General features: G+C 51.7%; 1 protein-coding gene across 10 annotated transcripts in view; it reads left to right on the top strand.

Moving 5' to 3' along the window:
- The window catches only part of SIPA1L3 (signal induced proliferation associated 1 like 3), a 235,554-nt gene that overhangs the window by 134,195 nt on the left and 77,011 nt on the right, over positions 1-24,348 (top strand). For all 10 annotated transcript variants that reach the window (XM_068527222.1, XM_068527220.1, XM_068527221.1 and 7 more), the window contains 5 exons: positions 3,923-5,751; positions 9,632-9,762; positions 17,929-18,117; positions 19,438-19,612; positions 21,462-21,565. In XM_068527222.1, coding sequence (XP_068383323.1) covers positions 4,230-5,751; positions 9,632-9,762; positions 17,929-18,117; positions 19,438-19,612; positions 21,462-21,565 — 2,121 coding nt within the window. In that variant the 5' untranslated portion in view covers positions 3,923-4,229. The remainder of the gene's footprint in view (positions 1-3,922; positions 5,752-9,631; positions 9,763-17,928; positions 18,118-19,437; positions 19,613-21,461; positions 21,566-24,348) is intronic.

Here is a 24,348-nt window from a genome sequence, read left to right on the forward strand (position 1 = left end):
ACCTGACGTCATTTCCCTGTACCAAGCGTGGAGCTGCCATATCTGGCCTCCTTGTTACATGAGATAATGAAATCTCTTCATTGCCCAGGACACCACTGGATGGTATTGTTACTTGCAGCCAAATGCCTCCCACCTGACTCACCCACTGTCGCTTGCTTCTCATTGTGCCACTGCCTTGGCCCCATTTGTTCCCCTCCACCATCCGCAGCTGCCTTCTTTGCACACAGCACCGTGTCTTAGTCAAGGTCCTCAGATGCCAGCAGCAAAAGCCTTGCTTGACAGTCTTGGGCAGAGGCAGATTTATCAGTGGCTTACAGAATCAACAGGAGGCCAGAGGAGCAATTGTAGAAAACAGGCAGGAGCCAAGCAACACTGGAAGAAAGGAACGCCAGGGTCCCTAGCAAGTGACATGTAGGAAAAGTCAGATCCACATCCCCCGCTACTGCAGGACACCCTCCAGCCTTTTATGCTCTGCTGAGGTCCTGTGCCCACCCCTGGCTGTGCTTCTGTAATTGTGGGGAGGGGGAAGAACTCCTGCCAAAGATATGCGAAGGAACAGTTATAATAGCAGGGACCATGAGGTAGATGGTATTATCCCCATTTTACGGACTGAAATTGAGTCACAGTTTCAGTAACCAGTCCATGGCACACCAGTATCTGAACCCAGGCCGTCTGGCTCTCATAACAAGAGGTTCCCCATCAGGAAGATCAGAGTGCTTTTAGGAAGAGGGAGTTGGACAGAGACAGCTAGAAAGGGACCAGTGTGCACCGGTCCCTGAATCCCAGAGAGGCTGTGGGTATCATACACTCAGTCTGTGAACGTCACAAGCAGACTCAGCTGCACCTGCTCGGGGAAGGGATTTGTGCAGAGAGACCAGGGCCTCAAGAACATCTGTGTGTTTTCATAGAAGGGAGCAAAGCGAATTGGGGGTTTCCGACTGAGCTGGAAACAAAATGCCATCAGCAAAGCCCATCTGTCAGAGGTTTTTGCATAAGCAAGTCAGGGTCGCATCGGGGCCACTGCGTTTCCCAACCAGCCCAAACGTGACCTCAAAGGACTAATCCTCTGAACTCTGCCAGGCTGGCCCAAGGGCACAGCTGGGCTGCCAAGCGGAGCCAACAGTGCCCTCAGCTGGTCGGGATACCCCAGCCTGGCCTGGGATCCAGGGCCCAGCAGAGTTTGGGGCTGCCCTCAGGCCCTCATCTCTGGCGAAGCTGAAGACCAGTCACCGAAAGTCACAAACCAGCAGCCCCTGCTCAAATCAGGCCCGCATACTTACTTTGTTGGCCCTCATTGTGGTGTGTGTTGGTAATTCATCTGTTGACTAAGAATACATGTAAGTAATGCAAATGGTAGCCAGTGGTGTGCAATAAAAAGTAAGGCTCCTTTCTGCCCCTTCTTCCAAAACACAGATCCTGGGGATACACAGTAGGTCACATTCTTATGGGGAGGGAGGCCAGGAATAAATCAGAGACATAAGTGAGTATAAGTACTAAAGAAAATAAATGAAGCAGGGATGGGGCTGGGAGTGGAGAGGAAAGATACCCAGTTTCCCTCCCCAGGGGCAACCACCATGAGCAGTTTCTTGAAAATCCTTTTAGAGGTCATCTCTGCATGTTAGTTTGTTGCTGTCATAGCTGTTGTTTTTGTTTTTCAGATTGGGAGATGTTGCATACGGTTCTAGATTTCTGGTTTCTCTTGAAAAATCCCATGATCAGGCATCCACATGCCTGCAAGGCTCGGTTGCAGGAGCTGAGGCCCAGCTGCCTCTTTAGAGGACGCCTCTGCTGTCCAGGTCACCGCAGCTTCACCTGGCCTCCATCTCCCTTAACTAGCCCGACCCTGGGGACTCTCCACTTTCCTGCCCCTTCTCTGCCACCTCCCCTGTATGCCTCCCCGTGGTATCTTCAGGAATGCTCATGGGGAACCAGGAAGAGGGTGCACTCTTGCTCCCCACCCCCACCTCTCCCCTCACCTGGTTCTCACTTTCTCAAAGGCTATAGGCTCCCCTTCTTTTTTGCTCCATGAATCTGCTTCATGCTTCCCCGGCGGTGCCTCTCTGCCAGCTAACTCCATACCTCTAGGCATGAGTTGTGAAATGCCTCCTACACATGTACACGTGCACGTGCACACATGCTCACACAGGAGGCCTTCCACTTACTCAAAACACCAACACTCACTGACTCACATGAGTCAGTCACATCACTCACAATGGCCATGTCCACGTCTACATTCCAAGGGAAAGTAATTGTTAGTCACCTTGAGTCAGATGCCCAGGCCGACCCAGCACTCTGCTGCCCTGAATAAAATCAGTTCTGTTGGCAGGAGAAAGGGGCACAGCTGCTGGGACAAGCAGCAGGTTCTGCCACAGGCCATGATCTACTTTCCCCTTCCTTCCCCACTGAGGGTTTCATCTTCCAGAAGCTCAGGGCAGAGACAAAGGGAAGTGATCCTCCAGAGTACTTTATGTTGCCGGGCGGAAGAAGAATGAACTCCCTTCCCCAGAGGTCTGCAAGTCAGGATGCACTAAACACATCAGGTCAGGTAGAGGCTGTCTGTTCGCTCATTCATACACTAGTGAACGAGTGTCCTGGACACTATCCCAGGAGCTGGGGCTACATCAGTGAACAACACAGATAGCCCTGCCGTTCTGGAACTGATAATTTAGTGATGGAGATAATCAGTAAATAGCAAACTAATTTCAATTAGTGGTAACCTCTAAGGAAAAAGAAGAAAGCAGAGTGACAGAGAAAGGCTCCCAGAGTGGTTTGGGAAGGCTTCATTAAAGAATGAATATCAAGTTAGGGAACCAGCCTGGTGAAGGACCGAGGAAGGATACCCACATATCCTGGATGGGGCCTGATATGTCAGAAGAACAGAAGGCCAGTGTGATGGGAGAGGCACATCCCTTAGTTGGGGCTGGGGAGAGGCATCAGGGAGACTGGCCAGTCCTGTGGGGCTCATGAGCCAGCAGAAGGAATTTGGATTTTATTCTAATGCAGTAAGAAGCCACTGGGGACATGTCAGCAAAGAAGCAATAGGAGCTGATCTGCCAGCTCTCATAGTATCAATATTTATTAATCACACAGATTTCTAGAGACATTCCCTCCCCCAAATCCACCAGTGCTCATGGTGATTCCTCCATCTTTTTCACTTCCTTTCTGGCGGGGTGGCTGGTCAGGTGGACTACAAAACAAATGGACAACCGTGCAGCCTCTGTGTACAACCACCAGTAGACAGGACTCATGGGGGGCAGAGGAACATGTTCAGTGACACCACAGGGAACAGTCAGCCAGATCCTGAAAGTGGGAAGCTCCACAGGACAAGTGACCTCATTCCTTCCATATGTAAATAGCATCAAGATGGGGGAGGGGGGATTGTAGAGTAGTGGGGACTTAAGAAATATATATGCCAAAGCAGAGTACAGATCTTGTTTGGATCCTGATTTGAACAAGTCAACTTTCAAAAGACATCTGTGAGACAATGCGGGGAAATGTAATGCAGTTGGGGTATTACATGACATTAAAGAATTCTTATTTATCTAGATGGGTACGATAAAGGTATCGTGGTTTTTATTTTTATTTTTTGAAGGCCTTATATGCTAGAGATACAAGCTAAATTATTTATAGGTAAAATGGCCCGATGTCTGGGATTTATTCTAAAATATTCTGCCAAAAACAAAGTGGAGGAGTAGGGGAACAGATGAAACAGGAATGGCAAATAGTTAATAGTGTTGAAGCTGGTGGGGTGGCTTATCGTGTCCTTCTCTCTGCTTTTGGGTATGTTTGAAATTTTCCATAATAAAACGGTTTTTCTGTTTTTGCTTGTTTGTTTTTAAATGAGTAAAGCCGTCAAAAACAAAAGGTCATTCTCTGGGAGCAGTAACATCATATCTCACCTTTGCCTTTTCTCCCTTTTCAGCATGGCAGGGAAGGCACCCCTGCAGCCTGCCAGCCCTCGTGCACACCTGCTGCTTGCTCTGCCCCGCTGAGCCACTCAGTCTGGAGGCCCCGGGACAGTGCCTGCCTCGTGAGGTTGTCCTGGCTCAGTTGTCCACAGCGATGGTGGAGAACTGGACTGCACAGGCTCACAACCTTCCCGACAGGCTTCAGGGGCCAGAATCCTTCATCCTGGGACTGGTGGCCCTGAACAATGGCTGAGGGCCAGGGGACCCCGTAAAGTTCGTCTGCAGCTTTCAGGGGCCAGTAGCACCCCAGTGACCGGGAATATGACCACCTATCGGCCCATTCCCAATGATGCTGTGGACCTGGCGGTCAGCTGTGGGACCAGGGCAGCCGATGTCCTCCCCGGCCCGCACACAGGGGACTACGCTCCCATGGGATTCTGGGTCCAGAACGGCAGCATGCCCCAGCCTGTGGGTGAGAGCCCGGCCAGTGCCACCACCCGCCCCAGTCCCACCACCCCTGCGGTGCCCAAGATGGGCGTGCGGGCAAGAGTGGCCGACTGGCCGCCCAAGCGGGAGGCCCTGAGAGAACAGAACAACCCCAGCCCCTCACAGGACACAGATGGCACGAAGGCCACAAAGGTGGCCCATTCCATGAGAAGCGTACAGAACGGACAGCCCCCCGCCAGCACCCCGGCTTCCTCAGGGTCCAAAGCCTTGCACCGACTCTCCAGGAGAAGGTCTAAGGATGTGGAGTTCCAGGACGGGTGGCCCCGGTCCCCCGGCAGGGCCTTCCTCCCGCTGCGGCACCGCAGCAGCAGCGAGATCACCCTCAGCGAGTGCGACCTGGAGGACGCGGTGGAGCCCCGGGGCGCCCGGCACACGGGGGCACTGCCGCTCTTCCGCGAGTATGGGAGTACGTCTTCCATCGACGTGCAGGGCGTGCCCGAGCAGAGCTTCTTCGACATCCTCAATGAGTTCCGCAGCGAGCAGCCCGAGGCCCGGGTCGCCCCGAGCCTCACTGAGCTCCTGCGGGCCGATCCCGGCCCACACGTCGCGGGGGGCGGCGGTGGAGCCAAGGGGGACGCCCGCAACGGGCAGCCCGCCAAGGACGGCCTGCTGCCACTGCAGCCCATGAAGGAGAAGGAGAAGGCCCGGAAGAAGCCCGCGCGGGGCCTGGGCGGCGGGGACGCGGTGGACTCGTCCATCTTCCGGAAGCTGCGGAGCAGTAAAGCCGAGGGCGAAGCGTCCCGGTGCCCCGGGGAGGCCGAGGACGGCCGGAGCCCCCCGGAGGCCAGTAGGCCGTGGGTCTGCCAGAAGAGCTTTGCCCATTTCGACGTGCAGAGCATGCTGTTCGACCTCAACGAGGCGGCCGCCAACCGGGCGTCCACGGCCCAGCGGCGGAACACGACCACCGGGGCCTCGGCCGCCTCGGCCATGGCGTCCCTCACGGCGTCGCGGGCCCACAGCCTCGGCGGCCTGGACCCCGCCTTCACCAGCACGGAGGACTTGAACTGCAAGGAGAACCTGGAGCAGGACCTCGGCGACGACAACAGCAACGACCTGCTGCTCAGCTGCCCGCACTTCCGCAACGAGATGGGCGGTGAGTGCGAGCGCAACGTGAGCTTCTCCTGGGCGGCCGCGGGCTCCACGGGCGGCAGCGGTGGGAGCGGCGGAGAGGGCCGCCCGCCGGAGCCCGCCCTGAGCGCCTACCGCACCAACGCCAGCATCTCGGTGCTGGAGGTGCCCAAGGAACAGCAGAGGACGCAGAGTCGCCCGCGGCAGTACAGCATCGAGCACGTGGACCTGGGCGCCCGCTACTACCAGGACTACTTCGTGGGCAAAGGTGAGGTGGGGGCGGACAGGCGGGCAGCACCTGGTCTGTGAGATCGTCACTGCTCATTCATTCGCTGTCTGCCAGGCCCTGCCCTGGGCACCGAGGATGCAGAAAGACACAAGACCTCCCTCAGAGAGGGGCCGTGAGGATGCAGGGAGTCCAGCCTCATGACACATGGGTAGCACTTCAAAACCCTGAGCTACATGAAACAGTAGATATGCATTAACTTAGCAAATATGTGCTTGGGTCAGCTATGTGCCAGGGCACTTTCTAGAGCTGGGGGATACAGTATTGACCAGCTTGAAACGAAAACCTTGTCTTCCTAATGTCTTAGTGGGGTAAGACAAACAATAAAACTAGATAAATACGTAAACTGTCTAAGGTATGGTGGGTGGTGAGTGCGGTGGAGAAAAGTAAAGCAGGGAAGAGGGAAACAGTGTCAGTGCCAGGGGTTGCATTTTCAGTAGGGAATGGTCAGGGAGGGCCTTCTCGGTGGGTGCCCTTTGAGTGCTGAGGTGAAGGAGGTGAGGGAGGGAGCCTTGTGGAGATCGAGGACAGTGTTCCTGACACGGGAAACAAGTACAGTAGTCCTGGAATACTGGAGGAATAGGACGGAGGCCAGTGTTGCTGGGACAGAGTGGCTGAGGGAGAGTGGAAGGAGCTGAGACAGGTGACAGGGGCAGATCATGTGGGACTCTGTGAGCCACAGTGAGGACTCTCACTTTTACCCTGAGTGAGATGGGGCCGCAGGAAAGTTCTGAGCAGGAGAGGGCCTTGACCTGACTCAGGTATTCTCAGCCTCCCTCTAGGGAACAGGCTGTGGGGACAGGGGAGGCTGGGAGACCAAGGAGGAGGCTGCTGCAGTGGTCCAGGCAGGAGATGATGATGGGCAGGTCTAGGGGAGCCTAGGAGGGGGGAAGAAGCTGGCAGGTCTGGATTCCCTTTGACGGCGGAGCTGTTGATGTTTGGAGGGTGTTAACACAGGCATCACACATGATTAAGTTCATTGGTGCTGATGAGGCAATCCTAGGAGGCAGCAGAGCATAGTGCAGAGACCACAAACCCAGGCAGCCTCAGGGACCAGGCAGGAGACAATAGAGGGAAGCAAACCAGGCAGGGGCTGCACAAAGGGCAGCTCCTGCTCAGCTCCAGCTCACTGTTGTCATCAGGAAGTAGAGACAAGCCCAGTGTTGCCAGCCTTTCCAATTTTTCTGATTCTCCTGAAATTCAGATATTTTTAATATGGATTCTCCTATATCAGTTCAGAATTGAATTGATATAGTAACAGGCTTAAACAACATAGAAGTTTATTTCTCTCACATAAAAAAGTCCGGAGATGTGCAGCCCAGGACTGGTATGGTTACTCCTCAGAAACAGTGGAATGCCACCCTTAGTGCATGGCCTCCAAGCCCTCAGGGTGGTCTCCTGGTCCAAGATGGCTGCTGGAGTTCCAGCCATCACATCCGTGTTTCCAGGCAAAGAAAAGGAGGAAAGGATTCGGGCGAAATGTCAAGTCAGCACCCCTACCTTTTTTTTTTTTTTTCAAGTCAGCCCCTTTTAAAGAACATTCTCAGAAGTCCCAGCCAACTGCTTCTGGTTATTGGCCACACCTGTCTGCAAGGCAGGCTGGGAAATGTTAGTTTTTAGGTAGACATAGCCCCTCTCTTTTCTTCCCCCAAGAACAGAGAGTTTCTCTTAAAATGAAAGAAGGGAAGAATAGGTAATGGATAGGCAACCAGTACTCCACAGCAACTAATTTAAAAATTTTTTTAAAGCAGTATCCTAGTCAAATACAGCAAATGTCAACTAGATCGTCCAGAGTACAGTCTCTGGAGGTCCACCAGTGTTGGAGTCCGACAGCCCTGGGTTTGGGATGTCTTTTCCATAGCTTATTAGCTACGTGACACATTTTACCCCTTGGACTCCGTGTCCTCATGTGAGGAGCAGAGATGATTGTAGCAGCATCACATGCCCAGAAACAAAATGACACAGAGACTGAAAATTAAGGGATGAAAAAAGAAGTTCAGACAGTCACTAACCAAGAGAAAACTGGTGAGGTGACATCAGTATCACACAAAATAGATTTCAAGGCTAAAAGCATTTGTTAGAAGAACCAAAAGGGCCATTTCTTATTGACTTCTTAAAAATTTACCAAGAAACTGTAATAGTTGTGAACCTTTGTATACCTGGCAACCTGTTTGAGGGGTATATAAATAAAAAACTAATACAGCGACAGGGAGACATGAACAAAGCCACAACCCATGGGAGAAGTTGACAGGGTCGCTCTTTGAAATTGACTAATCTAGTAGCCAGAAAGTAAGGCTGAGAGGATTTGAAACCTGGTTTTGCATTTATATTATATTAATTTTCTACCTAAACCAACAGAGAACACGTTCTTTTCAACTTGCATGTAGGAATGCATACACGGAAGGACTGTGGTAAGGATCAAATAAGATTGTACATCAAAACAGTTCTTCATCAGGCAGATAGTGAGTATTTATAATGGAGCATTGAAAAGAAGCTGTTTTCTTTCAAAAAATGATTTCTTTGTAGCCCTGGAAACTCATAAATAAGTTAGTCATTGGTCAGTGTTTATTGATTGCCTATTCTATGCTAAGACCGCAAGGTACTGCGTATGCATTGGCGGAAAACAAAACAAAACAGATCCTGCAGCTGTTTCAGGAATGAACTGATATCTGTGGAGCACACTTATTCTGTTCTCTGACCAGCTGGGGAGATGGTTTAACCCACTGCAGGTGCTGTTCTGATTGGGACCATTAATTAACACACATTTGAGCCTTAGGTAAGCCTTTGATTCACCAAGAGCATCTCATGAGAATAGGAACCATCATTTAAATATTGAGAGCACTGGGGTGGGAAGGAATTTCTGGCAGTGCGTAGCTGCTGACTTCATGGACTTAAGACAGACTGCTGGTGGGCAACCACCACAAGCAGGAGATACTTGGGTTACATATCAGTTAGAACTGTTTGCCTGGAAGGATTATAAGACAGCAGCATATTTTTTTAAAAAGGGGAGACAGCTGTCATTTTGGGGAGAGAACAGGAGACTTCCTCCGTGACTTGTTAAAGACTTTGTCACCATAAGGAAAAAAAGAGTAGTGTTTAAGTTTTCTACGTCTATAGAAATATGGTTAGATAAAGGTGACGCTTGGGGACTGGAATCATGGTCCTTTTCTGTGACAAACATCATGCCCTGGGGGTAGTACTAGCCAACACATCTCATGTGCTTACTCTGTGCCCGGCCCTGTGCTGAGTGCTCCATGCTTATTAACCTATTTAGTCCTTACAACCAGCTGAGAGGGGGGAATCCATCCTTCCTGATACCATTGTACTGATGAGAATGCCATCAAGCGACTTGGGCCACACATCTAATGAGTCCAGGGCCCGGATTTCAGCCGGGCAGAAGCCTCTCTAGACTAGAATCTAACCACTTCACGAGGGCTAATTGGCAGCTAAGCTGCTGAACGTTTGCAAATATGGGATAATCACCGCGAAGCTAGGTTTATAACATGGCACGCACTGCACTAAGCATTTTTTGTTCGTAGCCTCATTTCACTCTCACGTCGGTCTATGAATCACGGGTAGCATGAGGGCACCCCATTTCCCAGATGAGAGCACTGAGACTCAGGAAATTTCTGTGACTGGCAAGGGGGTATAGTAAGGTGGGCTTTAACCTCTTACGGTCTCTCCATTGAGTGTGGACGTGACCAGCCGTGAGGTTTGTGTGACCAGGATCCCAAGAGCCTGCACAAGAGCTCACGGGTTGCACAAGAGCCTTCCCCGGCTGTCCTCTCAGCAGGCCTGCCAAGGGACGTCACCCCTCCTTCCCAGAGAGCTGACTCTGAGCTCACCTGCTCTTCCCTCTCAGAGCATGCCAATTACTTTGGCGTGGACGAGAAGCTGGGACCAGTGGCCGTGAGCATCAAGCGGGAGAAGCTGGAGGACCACAAGGACCACGGGCCTCAGTACCAGTACAGGATCATCTTCCGGACCCGCGAGGTAGGTCCCATCGCTATTGTTAGTATTACATAAATCACAGCCACTCACATCTATGAGCCCTTACTCTGTGCCAGGTTCTGTGGGCAAGTGCTTCCCCTGTTTAAACTCGTAATCCTTCCAACAGCCTCAGGAGAGCAATCCTGTCAGTCTCCCCATTTTACGGAAGGGAAGACTGAGACTCAGAAACATGTCTGAAATCAGTGACTAAGTGGCCAGGATTGGAATCCAGTGTGTCTGACTGCAGAGCCCAAGATTCTGACATTTGCAAAAGATTAACTGTGATGAGCATAAAAAATAAAGGGAGAGATATAGGGGATTCTTTCAGGATTTTGAGATGCCCTGCAGAGTGGAAAGGAGAATTAAGGCAGCAAGTCTCGGGCAGGGCAGGAATTGGGGAATCTCAGCAGCAGGCACTGCTGTTGATGTTGATCAGCTCAAAACACTCCCAGCCTGCCTACTTTCATTCAGAATAGAGGATCCCATTGTCCTGGCTTGGTCAGAGGTCTTGCCTTGGAATAAATGCCAGCTGTGGCTAGGGAACAAGGCCCGTTGGGGGCACCCTGCTCGATTAGGACTCTTAAGTTGTAAGTGGCAGAAATCTACTTCTATCTGGTTTAAGCCAGAAATAGAATTCATTGGTTCATGTAACTGCAAATCCAGGGGTAGGAATGGCTTCAGGCATAGCTGGACCCAGGCACTCAAATGATGTCACCAGAACTCTGCCTCCTTATCTCTCCCGCTCAGCTGGCTCTGCTGCTTTTTGCATTGTGAATGTCATCGTCTTCTGCTACCAACAGGCTCTCTCCATGTCATGGGAAAATGGGGACCGGCTGCTCAAATCTTTTCCATCTTTATACTTTCTTCTCCACGTTCTTATCTGCTGAATCTCTGGGAAGGACTCTGAATGGCTCTGCTTGGATCACAAGCCTGGGCCAGTCACTGTTGTCAGGGATGGTAGAGGACTCTGTCTAGATCTAGGACATGTGCTCCACCCTGGGTCCAGGGGCCAGGCCGGGCACTGTGATTGACAGTTCTGTCAGAGCCACCCACAGGTGGTGGTAGGGAGGCGGTTCCTCAGCAAAAGGTGGGGAGCTAGGCCAGTAGAAATGATAGAGACTTCCAAAACACCTCAAAGGAAGACCTGTTCAGAAAAGGAGCAATCATCAGCTGGGCAGGCCCCCAAAATGGATCTCCCTCACCCCTGCATTACGCCATGCCCCTTGGGCCTGGCCTTTTGCACAGACACGGGAGCCCAACAGGCAGGCACTGCCAGGGAGTTTCGATGTGGGGCGGGCCGATCCTGGACCTCATCCAGACCGGCAGATGCTGCACCGAGGGCCGTAGCCCCATCCCCTCGCAAAGACCTTCCCGCCGAGGGGGAATGAGATGCCACAGATGGCAGCGTAGGGGAAGCAGCCCCAAAAACTTGGTGCCCCAGATCACAGGTGGTCACCGGCCCCTGAGTCTCCCCAGCACCCTCCTCCTTCCCTCTCCTCACCTTTCTGGCTAGATGAGCACCAGGGCAGAATGTGAGGTGACAGCTCACACTATATCCAAGTGTTGTATGACATGTGGGGAGCTGCCAGGTGAAATGACAACGGCAATCATATACTAATCAATAATATTACAGCTGCTGTTACACTGCAGATTTACTCAACACTGTGTGTCAGGCATCTTCTACACCGATTATGTACATTCACTCACTTAAACGTCGTGACAGTTCTATGATGAAGGCACTATAGTCCTCATTTACAACTGATGAAACAGGCACAGAAAGGTTAAGGGACCTCAGTGAGTGACGGGACGAAGTGTCGGCCCATGCGCCAGCCAGCGCTCGGCCGCCTCTGGGATTCCACTGACTTGGCTCAGACTGCATATCAGACCCATTCAAGAGTTATGAACTCAACTTAATGCCAGCATTTTATGTTATTGGTTTTGTTGTTGTTGTTGTTGTTGTTTTAAATGAAAACAAAATATGTAGAATGATTTTTTTTTTTTTTAATACCAGACTTTGTTGTAGGTACTGAGAGTCGTGAGACTCTAGTGTGGTCAGGGGATAATGTTTTGCTGTGGTTCCTATTCAGTAGGTTAGAAACTGGCTTGGTGCCATTCCTGGCTCGTTCCTGCTTCCGTTCACTTCCCACCCCCAGCGCCCACAAACTAGCCTCTGATCCACCCCAGGCTGGGCACAGGGCCTTCGCAGCTCAGGGGCACAGGCCTGGGGTTCATCCACTCCACGGAGATTCACTCAGCACCACCACCGGCCAGCCCTGTGCTGGGCACTGAGGAAACAGTGTAAACAAGGCAGCAGAGATGCTCAGGGGACTGCATTTTTGCTGGGGAGGCAGACAATACAGAGATACTCTTGTAAATTATACTACGTGGTACGTGATGACAAGGTGGAAAGTAAAGCAAGGAAGAGAGATAAGTGCGGGGGTGGTAAGATTTTTAGACAGGATGGTCAAGGGAAGTGTCACTCGGAAGGGAACATTTGAGTAAAAGACCTGAAGAAGATGAGAGGAGCCATGTGGACATCTGGAAGAGTGTTCCAGACACAGGGAACATCCAGTGCAAAGGTCCTGAGGCAGGACCGGGCCTGGCACAGTCACTCAGCAGCTATGAAACGTTGGGCACGTGGCTTCTTCTCTCAGAGCCTCTGTTTTCCCCGTGGGAATCCCACTCTCACAGGACCATAGTGTGGGCTTGGTGAGGTTGCCCATATAAAATAGGCAGTGCTGGGCCTGGCACTTGGGGAGAGCCCAGTGAGGATAGCTGTTGGGAGAGGTCTCAGTTTCTTGTCCCCTTGTCACATTCCAGTCAGCCCTGTGACTTTTGGCCCACCGTGAGGTTCACAGCCACAAGCAGGCCTTTCTCTGCCCTCACACACATGCAGGCCACACGTGTACTCAGTCCTGGCCCCAGCCCCTTGCAGAGCTGCCTATTGGGCACTAAGGCCTGAGGACCTCGTCATCCTGTCGTCTGGAGGGAGGGGCAGTGGCCAACAAGGTTTGCCTTGCCTCTTCCTAAGGCCCTTCCTGCCATGGAGGCAGAGAGTCACATAACCCAAAAGTAGTAATGACAGTAGTAATAAGAATAGCTAACACTTTTAGCACATATTCCTGCCAGGCACTCTTCCAGGTGTTTTATATGCATTGACCCTTCAGATTCTCTCAGTAGTCCCATGATGTGGGTCCCATTCCCCCCATTCTACAGATGAGGACTCTTGAGGCCTAGGGCTGTCACTCGTCAGGGTCCCCCAGTGGCAGAGCCAGGATATGAACCCAGACTGCCTGTGTCCCCAGCCCGTGCTCTTAACCACTCACCACTCCCTGTGGGGTTGAGTTTGTATTCTGGCTCTGGGAACAGACAGCTTGGGGTTTGGTTGGGCTCTGCCACACACTAGCCTTGTGAGCTTAGGCAGATGGCTTTACCCCAGATGCCTCAGTTTCTTCATCTGTAAAATAGACTTCGTACTGTTTGTTCCCTGTGTCCTGGAAAGGCGGGAAGGTTCTCCTGGACTGGCACACACCAGGTGGGATAGCACAAGGCTGCAGGCAAGTGAGTGCTCTGAGCGGCAGATATTGTGATGACGCTGCCGTCGTGCTGTCGCTCTTTCCCGAAAGGTCAGAGGGCTTTTCTGGGGAGTGAAGGTTCAGCTTACGGTCAGAGTTCTGCCCTTCTCCTGTCTACACACACGTCTCGGGCTCCGGTTAACCAAGGCATGGGGGCCAGAGCGAAGGGCCCAGGCTGTTTTCCAAGCCAGCCGGCTGGCCTGCCCCAGATGGCCACCCCCGGCCGCCAAGCAGACCGAGTGGGCTCACATCTCCCAGCAGATGGGATGGGCGTGTTGGCAGCTCTGAGCCTCCCGCCGGGGCGGGAACAGACTGGCGCTGGGCTTCAGGACCACACGCCGAAACATCAGCCCCACCCACCCTGAGCCTGGACAGGACAAGCCGCAGGCCAGGGCTGCCCTGTCCTGAGCCCCTTGCTGGCAGAACACAAGGGATGCCAAGTAGCCAGGGACTCTTTGGCCCAGCAGGCTCGGTGGGTTCCCTTTGGCCCCAAGTATGAGTTTTTGACAGCCTTAGTTTTGTTAGGGTTAGAGGTTTAGATTTTTTTTTTTTCTTTATTGAAAAAGTAACAGTCACTCATTAAGAATTTAAACAGTATATATGTATACAAAGTAGAAAAGGAAGAATCTTGTATTAAGTGAAAAAAGCAAGTGTAGTAGTGAACCTCATTTGGGACCTCATTTGTGTTCAGTAGGCACCAATGATTTTGTGATGTAATCTCCAAAGCATACTGTTAAGTGGGGGGAAAAACAAACTGTAGCTTCCTATTAAGGTTAAATTTTCTTTAAATTTTTAACTACACATATGGCTTTGTGTAAAAACATTCGACGTGTGTAATGTGATAATGGCTAACACATATATTGAGTGCTCACTGTATGCCAGATACAGTGGTAAAAAAACACTGTACATGGATTATCTTACTGAGTCTTTATAACCCTTTGCGACAGGCACTGTTATTCCCCATTTTATAGATAAGGGAACAGGCACAGAGAAATTCAGCAGCTTGCCCAGAGTCACACAGCTCGAGAAGGGGTAGAGCCGGGATTTGAACCGAGGCAGACTGACTCCCAAGTGACCTCCCCGGAAGAGCTCTTGGAGGGTGGACGCAGCACAGAGGAAGGCAGGGATGCATCTGAGTCGGGAGCTGGTGGAGAACAACCTGTGCCGATGGGAACCTCCTTGCTGATGTGGCCCTGAATCCCTTTCACAGCTCAGTGAGATGATGCCAGATGTCATCAAGGGTCAGAGCACACAGGGTCTCGCAGCCTGAGCAGTGAGTGTAGTTTTGTTTTGTTTTGTTTTAAGGCAAGGGTTTTTTTTTTTGAATTTTTCTTTTGGCTGTGTCGGGTTTTAGTTGCAGCACGCGGGATGTTCGTTGAGGCATGCAGGATCTTTCGTTGCGGCGTGCGGGCTTTTCTCTTCTCTAGTTGTGTGTGGGTTCTAGGGCACGTGGGCTCTGTAGTTGTGCCGCACAGGCTCCAGAGCACCTGGGCTCTGTAGTTTGCGGCAGGCGGGCTCTCTCGTTGAGGCATGCAAGCTCAGTAGTTGCGGCGTGTGGGCTTAGTTGCCCCGTGGCATGTGGGATCTTAGTTCCCTGACCAGGGATCGAACCCATGTCCCCTGCAATTGTAAGGTGGATTCTTTACCACTGGACCACCAGGGAAGTCGCGCGAGTGTAGATTTTATTGGGAGAGAGATGGAACGCTGTCAGCAGGTTCTGCACAGAGGAGAGACACGATCTGACTCAAGCTGCTGCAGGAAGAATGGACTGGAGTGGGGTGGTGGCCGGGCAGGTGCAGGGAGACCAGGAAAAGGCTGCTGTCACAGTCCAGGTAGGACGTGACGGTGGACAGGGCCAGGTGGAGGGCAGAGGGGGCCACACGTTGCAGCCTGCCAGTGCCCTACTTATTATCGCCAGCAGAGAAAGAAAAGCTGGGAGCTTTCCAAGTAGCGGCTTTTGGTCAAGTCTTCAGAGCCAAAAATGTGACGGTAGGCCGCCTGTCTCGAGGGTGGAAGAGAATGAGGATTTCTGGTCCACGCTGTCTCTTGGCCCCAGCAGAGGGCGCTGTGGGGCAGTGTCAGCAGGATAGAAAGGCGCTGATCCTGTTGGTGCCTTAATCGAAATTCACAATCTCAGGGCCACCCAGATTGGCAGGGCAGAGCATCCATATCACAGTTTTTCGTGATGTATTTCAAGACTGTCCTGCTTATCCTAAGAGAGATTTGTTTATTAATTACCAAAGCCAGAACTGGGAACTCCCAACCATGAGATCATTCATTCCGAACACACATGCCTCTTGCCCAGGTCCTGTTTGGCAGGGTTAGGCTGTATGCTTAGAGGCAGTGTCATGACACGTCATTTTTGCCATCTCTTGCATCTGTTGACTTGGGGTGACCGTGTTTTTCCAGTTAACGCTGATCCTCCCTCGTCTTTAACCTGTAGCCCCAAGTGTATTTTGGGCGCTGACAGCAATCCCCTTGGGGGAGGATTTTTTTCCCCTGTCCTGCTGCAGACTAGGGAGTCTTCTTGCTGTGGTGCAGGAGCTGCTGTGCCTCACCCAGAGCACAGCATAGCCTGGCGGCCAGCAACACAGCGTAGATGGAAGCCTGAGCTAGTGATAGTGACGACGGGAAGCAGCAGGGGCTCTCAGACGGGGCTGGCGGCGTGTAAATTGGTACAACCACTTGGAAAACGATTTGGCAGTTCAGTAAAATTGAAGATTAACATGCCTGGTGACTCAGCAATTTCTCTCCTAGGTATAAACCCAGACGAAAATGTGTTCATGTGCACTAGGAGGTGCTTCCGTGAGTGTTCCTAACAGCACTGTTCACAGTTGTCAAACGCTGGAAGCAGTTTCCGTGCTCATCAGCAGTAGGGTGGATTAAATCCATTGTGGTAAAAACGTCAGCCTCTTACTGCAACGTGGTCGTATCTCACATCCATAGCATTGAGAGAAAGAAGCCAGATAGAAAAGAACACAAACGACATGAAGCTCAGAAGCAGGCAGAAATAAATTATGGTGTGAAAAGTCAGGGTAGGGTTACCATTAGGGAGGTGGGAAGGGGCACGAAAGAGTTTCCGGAGGCTAGTGATGTATTTCTTGGTCTGGGTGGTGATACCTAGGTATTCACTCTGTGATAATTCCTTGAGCTGTACTTATATGTGTTGTATACTTTTCTGTATATGGATTATATGTCACAGTTAGAAAAAAATTTCAAAGAGAAAAATCATGAGCTTTGGAGACGTCAGACCTGGTTTGGAATCCTGGTTCAGCCACTTAGCTGTGGTGACCTTGGCTAAGGCACCTAGCCTCTTAGAGCTTCAGTTTTCTTATCTGTAAAATGGAGATAGTAAAATCTCCCCTGAACAGACCTATACCTAGATAACTGCTGTCATTCCTGGAATACAGTGCAGTGAACTGTGCCTTCATAAATGTGACTCGTTATTAAGATGTATCTGTTAGAAATTGCTTTGTCTGCAAAGTAACAGAAAACATGACTATAGCTAAAACAAATACGGGGTTATTTTAATTATCTAACAGAAGTCTGGGAGTAGGAAGTGGCAGGAAATGACTTCTGTGTGAATTTTTTTGTTGTTGTTTCTTTACTTATGATCACAAGATGGCTTCCACAGCTCCAAACATCTTATCCTTATCCCAGTGTCCTTAGAAAAAATGGGCAGGTGGAAAGGGGCTTTCCTTTTACCAGGGAAGAAAATCTGCCCTGGATGTCCTCCCCAAGCTGAATTCCATCCCATCTCATTGCCTGGAACTAGTCATGTAGCCAACTATAGGAAAAACTTGGAAAGCAGCACCTGCGAAAGGGGAATGAGATGGCCATGATTGGCTTGACTCAAGGTTTTCAACCCTGGCTGCACATCAGAATCACCTGAGTAATATTAAAAGAGACAGAGAGAGAGAGAGAGTGAGTGTGTGTGTGTAAGTATACAAATATACAAATATGTAAGTGTGTGTATACATACATACGTGCGTGTATACATACATGTCTGGGCCCCACCACAGACCAGCCAAATCAGAACCATTGGTGGTGATTTTATCAGGAAACCAGGTTGAAAACCAGTGCCACAATTCAAGATCCAAGATGGTACCGGTGTCCAGGGCAGGCAGGTGTTTTACATAAGAGCTTATGGTAATAAGTGTACACATAGTATTATTGTGATAATGACAGTAAGAGTGTTTGTTTGAGTGTCTGCATCGTGGAGCTTGTTTTATTCATTATACCTCTTATTACCTGACATAATCCATCTCCTCACCCGCACGTCAGCTCCAGGAAGACAGGGGTCTTTCTTTTTTCATCATTCGTTGAACAAATGAAGGATGTTCCATCCACTGTCTCATTTAGTTCTCCCAACAGTCCTTGGAAGCTGAGGCTCACAGATAGGCAGTCACTTGGTCAAGATCACACAGCCAGGAGGCAGCAAGTTCAAGTTGGTCCAGACCTAGTGCTTTCTGGCCCAAGAGCCCAGGCTACTAACCATCCCACATGTCGCTTTGAGAACAGGACACCCTCATGTGCTCTCATCCCTTCCCGAGTCCTGAGAGCCTCCTAACCTTCCCTCCTCTCCCTCGAGCAGCTCACCACCCTGCGTGGCTCCATCCTGGAGGACGCCACACCCACAGCTATGAAGCATGGGACAGGGCGGGGCCTGCCCCTGAAGGACGCCCTGGAGTATGTCATCCCCGAGCTCAACATCCACTGCCTGCGGCTGGCTCTCAACACTCCCAAGGTGACGGAGCAGCTGCTGAAGCTCGACGAGCAAGGGGTGAGCCGGGGGCCAGGGAGGGGGATGGGGGGGCACTGGGGCAGCAGCCTGCAGCCCCACTCCCGGTACCTCCTTCTGTCTTGGTCACTTGTTTTTTTCTCCGAAGAAGAGAAACCCACTCAGGTTAGTTCCAGTAAAAGGAGGGGTCTCTTATCAAATTCTAGGGGTGCCAAGAGCCGGAATGTGACTGGGTCTTAGGAGGGAAATAGTCTAGGAACAAAACAGCCACCAGGTTCCCGTGTGTGTGTGTGTGTGTGTGTGTGTGTGTGTGTGTGTGTGTGTGTGTGTGTGTGTGTGTGTGTGTGTGTGTGTGTGCGCGCGCGCGCGCGTGCGTGCTCCCTCTCCCTCACTGCACACTGCCTCCCTCTGCTTCTCTAGCCCTCCCACAGCTCACAGAATTACTGTTAGGATTATAGGCACACACAGGCCCCAGCTAGCTGGCTCTCAGTCCCAGGAGAGCCTCTGACTGGCCCACACTTAGGTCACATGACTGTCGATGGTCCAATCACCAGTGAACAGAGGAATCAGGGATACATAAAACAAACATGGGGGACTTCCCTGGTGGCGCAATGATAAGAATCTGCCTGCCAACGCAGGGGACACGGGTTCGAGCCCTGGTCCGGGAGGATCCCACATGCCGTGGAGCAACTAAGCCCGTGCACCACAACTACTGAGCCTGCGCTCTAGAGCCCGTGAGCCACAACTACCGAGCCCGCGAGCCACAACTACTGAAGCCCACGTGCCTAGAACCTGTGCTCTGCAGCGAGAGAAGCCACCGCAATGAGAAGCCCGCGCACCGCAACAAAGAGTAGCCCCCGCTCGCCACAACTAGGGAAAACCCGCGCGCAGCAACAAAGACCCAACGCACCAAAAATAAATAAATAAAATTAATTAATTAATTAAAAAAAACAACAACATGTGGTTATCAAGGGCTCACCCCCTAAAAAACAATGTCGACTAGACTGAGTCCTCCAGAATCTCCTTTTGCAGAACCTTAGCCAGGTCCAGTCCACCTACTGTGGGAAGCCCGCCAAGGTCTTTCCCTTGAGAAAATGGCGTCGCCAGCCGCCCTCCGCCCTCATGTAAAAAGCACGAGAATGGTGGCACCAGCACCTTGTTGTGCCTCTCTGGAATGGCAGGGTGGGAGAGGGACAACTGGGACGTGCCCCCATGCCTTTTTTTCTTTTTTGTCTGTGGCACTGAATTCCTGTGTGACCCCGGCAGCTCCCCGGGCTCCGCGCCCGAGAGAGCCTGCTTTGTTCCATGCCCCCCTCCATCTCTGCCTGGCCTGCCTCCCTGACGCCACTCTCGCCTCTGCAGCTCTGCCGGAAACACAAAGTGGGCATCCTCTACTGCAAGGCCGGGCAGAGCTCGGAGGAGGAGATGTACAACAACGAGGAGGCCGGGCCGGCCTTTGAGGAGTTCCTCTCCCTCATCGGAGAGAAGGTCTGCCTGAAGGGCTTTACCAAGTACGCCGCCCAGCTGGACGTCAAGAGTAAGTGGCAGCGGCGGGTGGCCTTGCGGGGGGAACAGGGTGAGTCCCAACCGCACACTCATCCCGTGAGCTAAGGTCCAAAGGCCTGGTGATACCCAGGTGAGGACTCCGGGCAGCGGGAGCTCGAGGACTCCGTTGGTGGGAGTGCGGGCAGTGCAGCCACTCTGGACAGCACTACCTCATATTCTAGTAAAGTCTGAAGACTCACTTGCCCTGTGTGTCAGCCCTTGCGCTCCTAGACACGTCCTCTGAGATCCTGTGCACATGTGCGCTGGGAGACGTCCTGAGGGGTCATAGCCACAGACACCTGCGTGGTGCCCAGTGTGCACAAGGCCCCCGGGGAATACAGTGCTCCTGGCCAGTGTCCCCATCTAACAGGCAGGGCTGCCCTGGCCTCACAGCCACCTGGAGGTCACCTGGCTCTGGCACTGGCCAACCAAGGCTTCAGTGACCTCACCTGTCACAGCTTCTCCCCTAGAATGGAAGCCCACAAGGATAGGGATTCCTCGGTCTGTTTTACTGCTGTTTCCCCTGCACCTACAGTTAAATAAAGCTGGTGGACCTCAGTGCTCAAAAAGGCCAAGGAGTAGGCTTCCAGGGTGAGTGTGGCACCGTGGAGTTACTTGCAGTGCGGTTTGTGGGTTCACTCACGCATCCAGCAAAAACAACCTCCTGGCTGTCCTCCCTGGGCAGGAAGGAGCAGTTCAAGATGATACGAGCAAATATGGGGAACCCAACCTCATGTGGGCGCTGGGCCTCAAGAGCATGGCACGTGACCCGAGAGGGATGAGTTGGAATAAAATAGGCAAAGAGGGAGCAGGAAGTGCGTTCCAGGGAGAAAGAACAGCACGTGCAAAAGCCCTGAGGTCTAAAGGCTGTTGTTCAGGGAATTAATGTGAAGGAGGAAGTGAGGGAGACCGGTGGGGGCCTCACCATGCAGGACCTTTAGGGCTAAAGATTAGGGATTTGGGTCTGTTTCCTATGAGAAACTCATAAGAGGCAGCATTGAATACTGTTAAGGAAACACTCTGGAGTCAGACAGCCTGAGTTCCGGTCCAGACGCCACCACTCACTGAAGCGTGTGTGACCTTGGGCAAGTCACTCCCTCCCTGTGCCTCAGTTTCCCCCATGGAGCCCCTAATCAGGTGTTTCTCCCTGGTCATAACGCCCTCCCATTAGAGATGAACAGTATTCTGACTCTTATGATTATCATTTCCTTCTTTTCTTCATAGTTTTGCCATCTTCATATGCATCTCTAAATAATATAATTCGTTTTGCCTGTTTGACAACGTAATGTGAATGGAATCATACGGTTTGTGCTCCTTTGTGTCTGGCCATCGTATTAGTGGGATTTGCCCATGTGGTGGCTGTGACTCATTTCTTTTCACGGCCGTGTACTTTTCCACAGTATGAACTGTTTATCTATTCCTTGGACTAACATTTGGAGGATACTTGTACCCATATTCCGGGGCATCTGTGTACAATTTCTCCAGGCTGTGATCCTAGGAGGTGAAGTGCTGGGTCATCAATTAAGCCTATCTTCAGGTTCAGTCGATCTTACTAAAGAGTTTTCCAAAGTGGTTGTACCAATTTACACACCTGACCAGCCACACAGAGGGTTCCAGTTGCTCCACATCCCCACCAACCCTTGGCACTGTCAGACTCTTCAATGTTTACCAGCCTGGTGGGTGCTTAATGTACACTTTCCTTTTTATCTTAAATTTACTGAATTTTAAAGGGTGGAGTTAAGTGAAAACATCGAGTTAAAAACTAACACAGATGGCATGTGGGATATGGCAGGAGCCCAGGGGTTTTGGAGACGTGGTGCTAACTGGTGTTTCTGTTTCAGCTGACTCCACGGGAACCCACTCCCTCTACACGACGTACCAGGACTATGAGATCATGTTCCACGTCTCCACTCTGCTCCCTTATACCCCCAACAACAGGCAGCAGGTCAGTGGGGCCCACGGTGGGGGCCCCAAGTGACTTCCGGTGGGTGCACAGCTGAACCCACGGCACTCTCCCTCCCCACAGCTGGTTAGCTGGCTGCCTGCCCGGCACTGGCTCCCCTGGCGCCATCCTGTGCAGCACGTGGAGGCCTTTGGCCCTGGAGACCCTCTGCATCATGGTCTCATCACCTGGGGGTTGGAGACTAGGTCAGGTGTCATTCACTGTCAGTTTTTTTCTAACGGTTTCCTTGGCCATCCTGCTACCCCAACTCTCCTCAAGAGTCTCTTGAGTCATCAGGGATCCTGTGGGGAAAAAAAAAAGTGAATCAGTCAACATTATTTTGACTGCAAGTGACAGAAGCACAAATCAAACTGGCAAAAGCAAAAAATGGGATTTACTGGGTTAGGTAATTCTCAAGTACTGGGAGAGGGCTGGCTTTAGGTATGGCTGGATCTAGGAGCTCAAACAGTGTTAGGAATTCTTTGCATTTCTCGCCTCTGCTTTTCTTCGTAGTGGCCTTATTCACAGATCTTCCCAAGTAGTGCAGAGTCGCCCCCCAGCCGCCCTCGCCTTACATCCCACCAGCTTTGCTACCATGGGAGAAAGAGAGCTGTGTCTTGCAGAAGTCCCAGAAACGTTTCAGGAATGAATCTCATTGGACCACTCACTTGCCAGGCCCAGGGCAGGGATGGAATAGGCTGATGGGCCAAGCCTGAAGGACATGCCCACCCCTAGAGAGGGCGAGTGAGGTCAGCTCAGCTTGAAACGTTGACAGAGATCAGGGAGGTGCTTTCCCAAGCGGGATGGACACGGCTGCCAGAAGGAGGAGGAGGAGGAGGTGCTGGGTGGGTACAACAGCTGACGCCCACCGCCAGGGGCCTCCTCTCCTGGACACGCCATGCATGCTCAGTCCGGGAGCAGTTTCTAATGAACAGAAACCCCACAGACTTATGGTTTAGTGTATATATTTTTTTCCATTGGTGCAGGTGATGTTGTAGATTTCACTGGCCGAAAATGGTCAAATATCGTTGATTTCAGAAGGTGCACCTAATAGCAGCTGTAAGAGCATTGCTGTCATTAGGCTTGGGTTGGAGTTCTTTCTCTGCCACTTCCTAGCTGTGTAATCTCACCTCCCTGAGCCTCAGATCCCTCCTCTGTAAAATGGGCGGAATGGAGCACCCATGTCTCGGGGTCATTGGGAAAGGACCCTGCACTCACGCGTGAAACTGGGGCTCGAGTCAGGGCCCGACAAGGGAGGCTCACAGGAAGCAGACAGAAACCTACTCCTGGACGTCTGGGAGGCATGGTGAGGAAAGCTTGGGTTGTGGAGTCAAGCAGAAGTGGGTTCAAATCCTGGCTGTTTCCCTCCATGACTGTGTGACTTAGGGCAAGACGTTTAACCCCCGGGAACCTAACTTTTCTCATCGGTAGAAGGAGGTAGGATGAGTTAACGCCTCACAGCCTTGTTGTAAAGATGAAACGAGGACTTCCCTGGTGGCACGGTGGTTAAGAATCCGCCTGCCAATGCAGGGGACACGGGTTCGATCCCTGGTCCGGGAAGATCCCACATGCTGCGGAGCAACTAAGCCCATGCACCGCAACTACTTAGCCTGCGCTCTAGAGCCCGTAAGCCACAACTACTGAGCCCGCACACCCTAGAGCCCGCGTGCAGCAAAGAAGACCCAGTGCAGCCCCAAAATAAATAAATAAATAAAAAATTGTTTTAAAAACAGATGAAACGAGGTTGCAGCTTTCAGATGTGGATGTAAAATGCCTAGTACAGGGCCGGCCACAGTAATGGGTGCTTTATCTAGCAATTTAATTTAATCCAGTGTAAAACACACATAAAGAGCTAACAGTTTAACAGTGTGAGTTGTGCCACTCAGTGTGACTGGATTTCACACCGCGGGCCGCCTCATGTAGAGCTACATGTGTCTCCCATCTGCGGACCTCACGTGGCCAATGGGAATTCCTAACAGTTACATGAAGACTAAACTTGTACACATAAGAACAATGTAATTTCAGCAAACAAGTAAAATGCTGTGAGTACATGATCGCCTACAAAGATGACAGAGTTTTTCTCAGAGACCGTGACAGGTGGGGGAGAAAGGACAGGGTTCCTGTGGGCTGGTCTGAAGCCGCTGCCCCAACCGTCTCAACTCAGGTGTCCGGGGAAGGGGGGGCAGCAGGGATGGGCCCTGCCAGCGGTCTCGGGTCTGACTCTGCCATCGTCTGTGAGCATGGCCTTGAGCAAGTCGAAAGCCGCCAGCCCATGCTCTTCTCCAAGAGATGTTTCTTGAGCAGCTGCTGTGTGCCAGGCTCTGCTCTAGGCACTGAGGATACAGCAGTGGGCAGCGAACAAAGCAGACAAAACCCTTGTTCTCATGGAGCTGACACTGTAGTGGGAAAAGACAGACAAGAAACAAAAGGAAGAGGGGAAGCCGCTGTACGCTAAGTGTCAACGAGTGTTAAGTAATAAAGGCAGAAAAGCAGAGGGGGTGACATCATGGATAAGACAGTCAGCGAAGGCCTCGTGGGAGGGTGACATTTCAGCCAAGACCTGAAGGAGGGAGGGCGGGAGCGAGCCATGTGGGCATCTGGGGGAAGAATGTTCCAGGCAGCGGGAAGACACAGGGCAGGGGCCTTGAGGAGGAAATGTCTCTGGAGTGTTTGAGGGGCAGCAGGAGGCCAGTGTGGCTGGAGCAGAGTGAGCGAGGGGGGCACTGAAGGAGCCGGCAGAGAGGTGACGGGGCAGATCGTGAGCCTTGAGCCGACCATGACGTTTT

The sequence above is a fragment of the Eschrichtius robustus genome, chromosome 19 (genome assembly GCF_028021215.1).
Source record: "Eschrichtius robustus isolate mEscRob2 chromosome 19, mEscRob2.pri, whole genome shotgun sequence".
NCBI lineage: Eukaryota > Metazoa > Chordata > Mammalia > Artiodactyla > Eschrichtiidae > Eschrichtius > Eschrichtius robustus.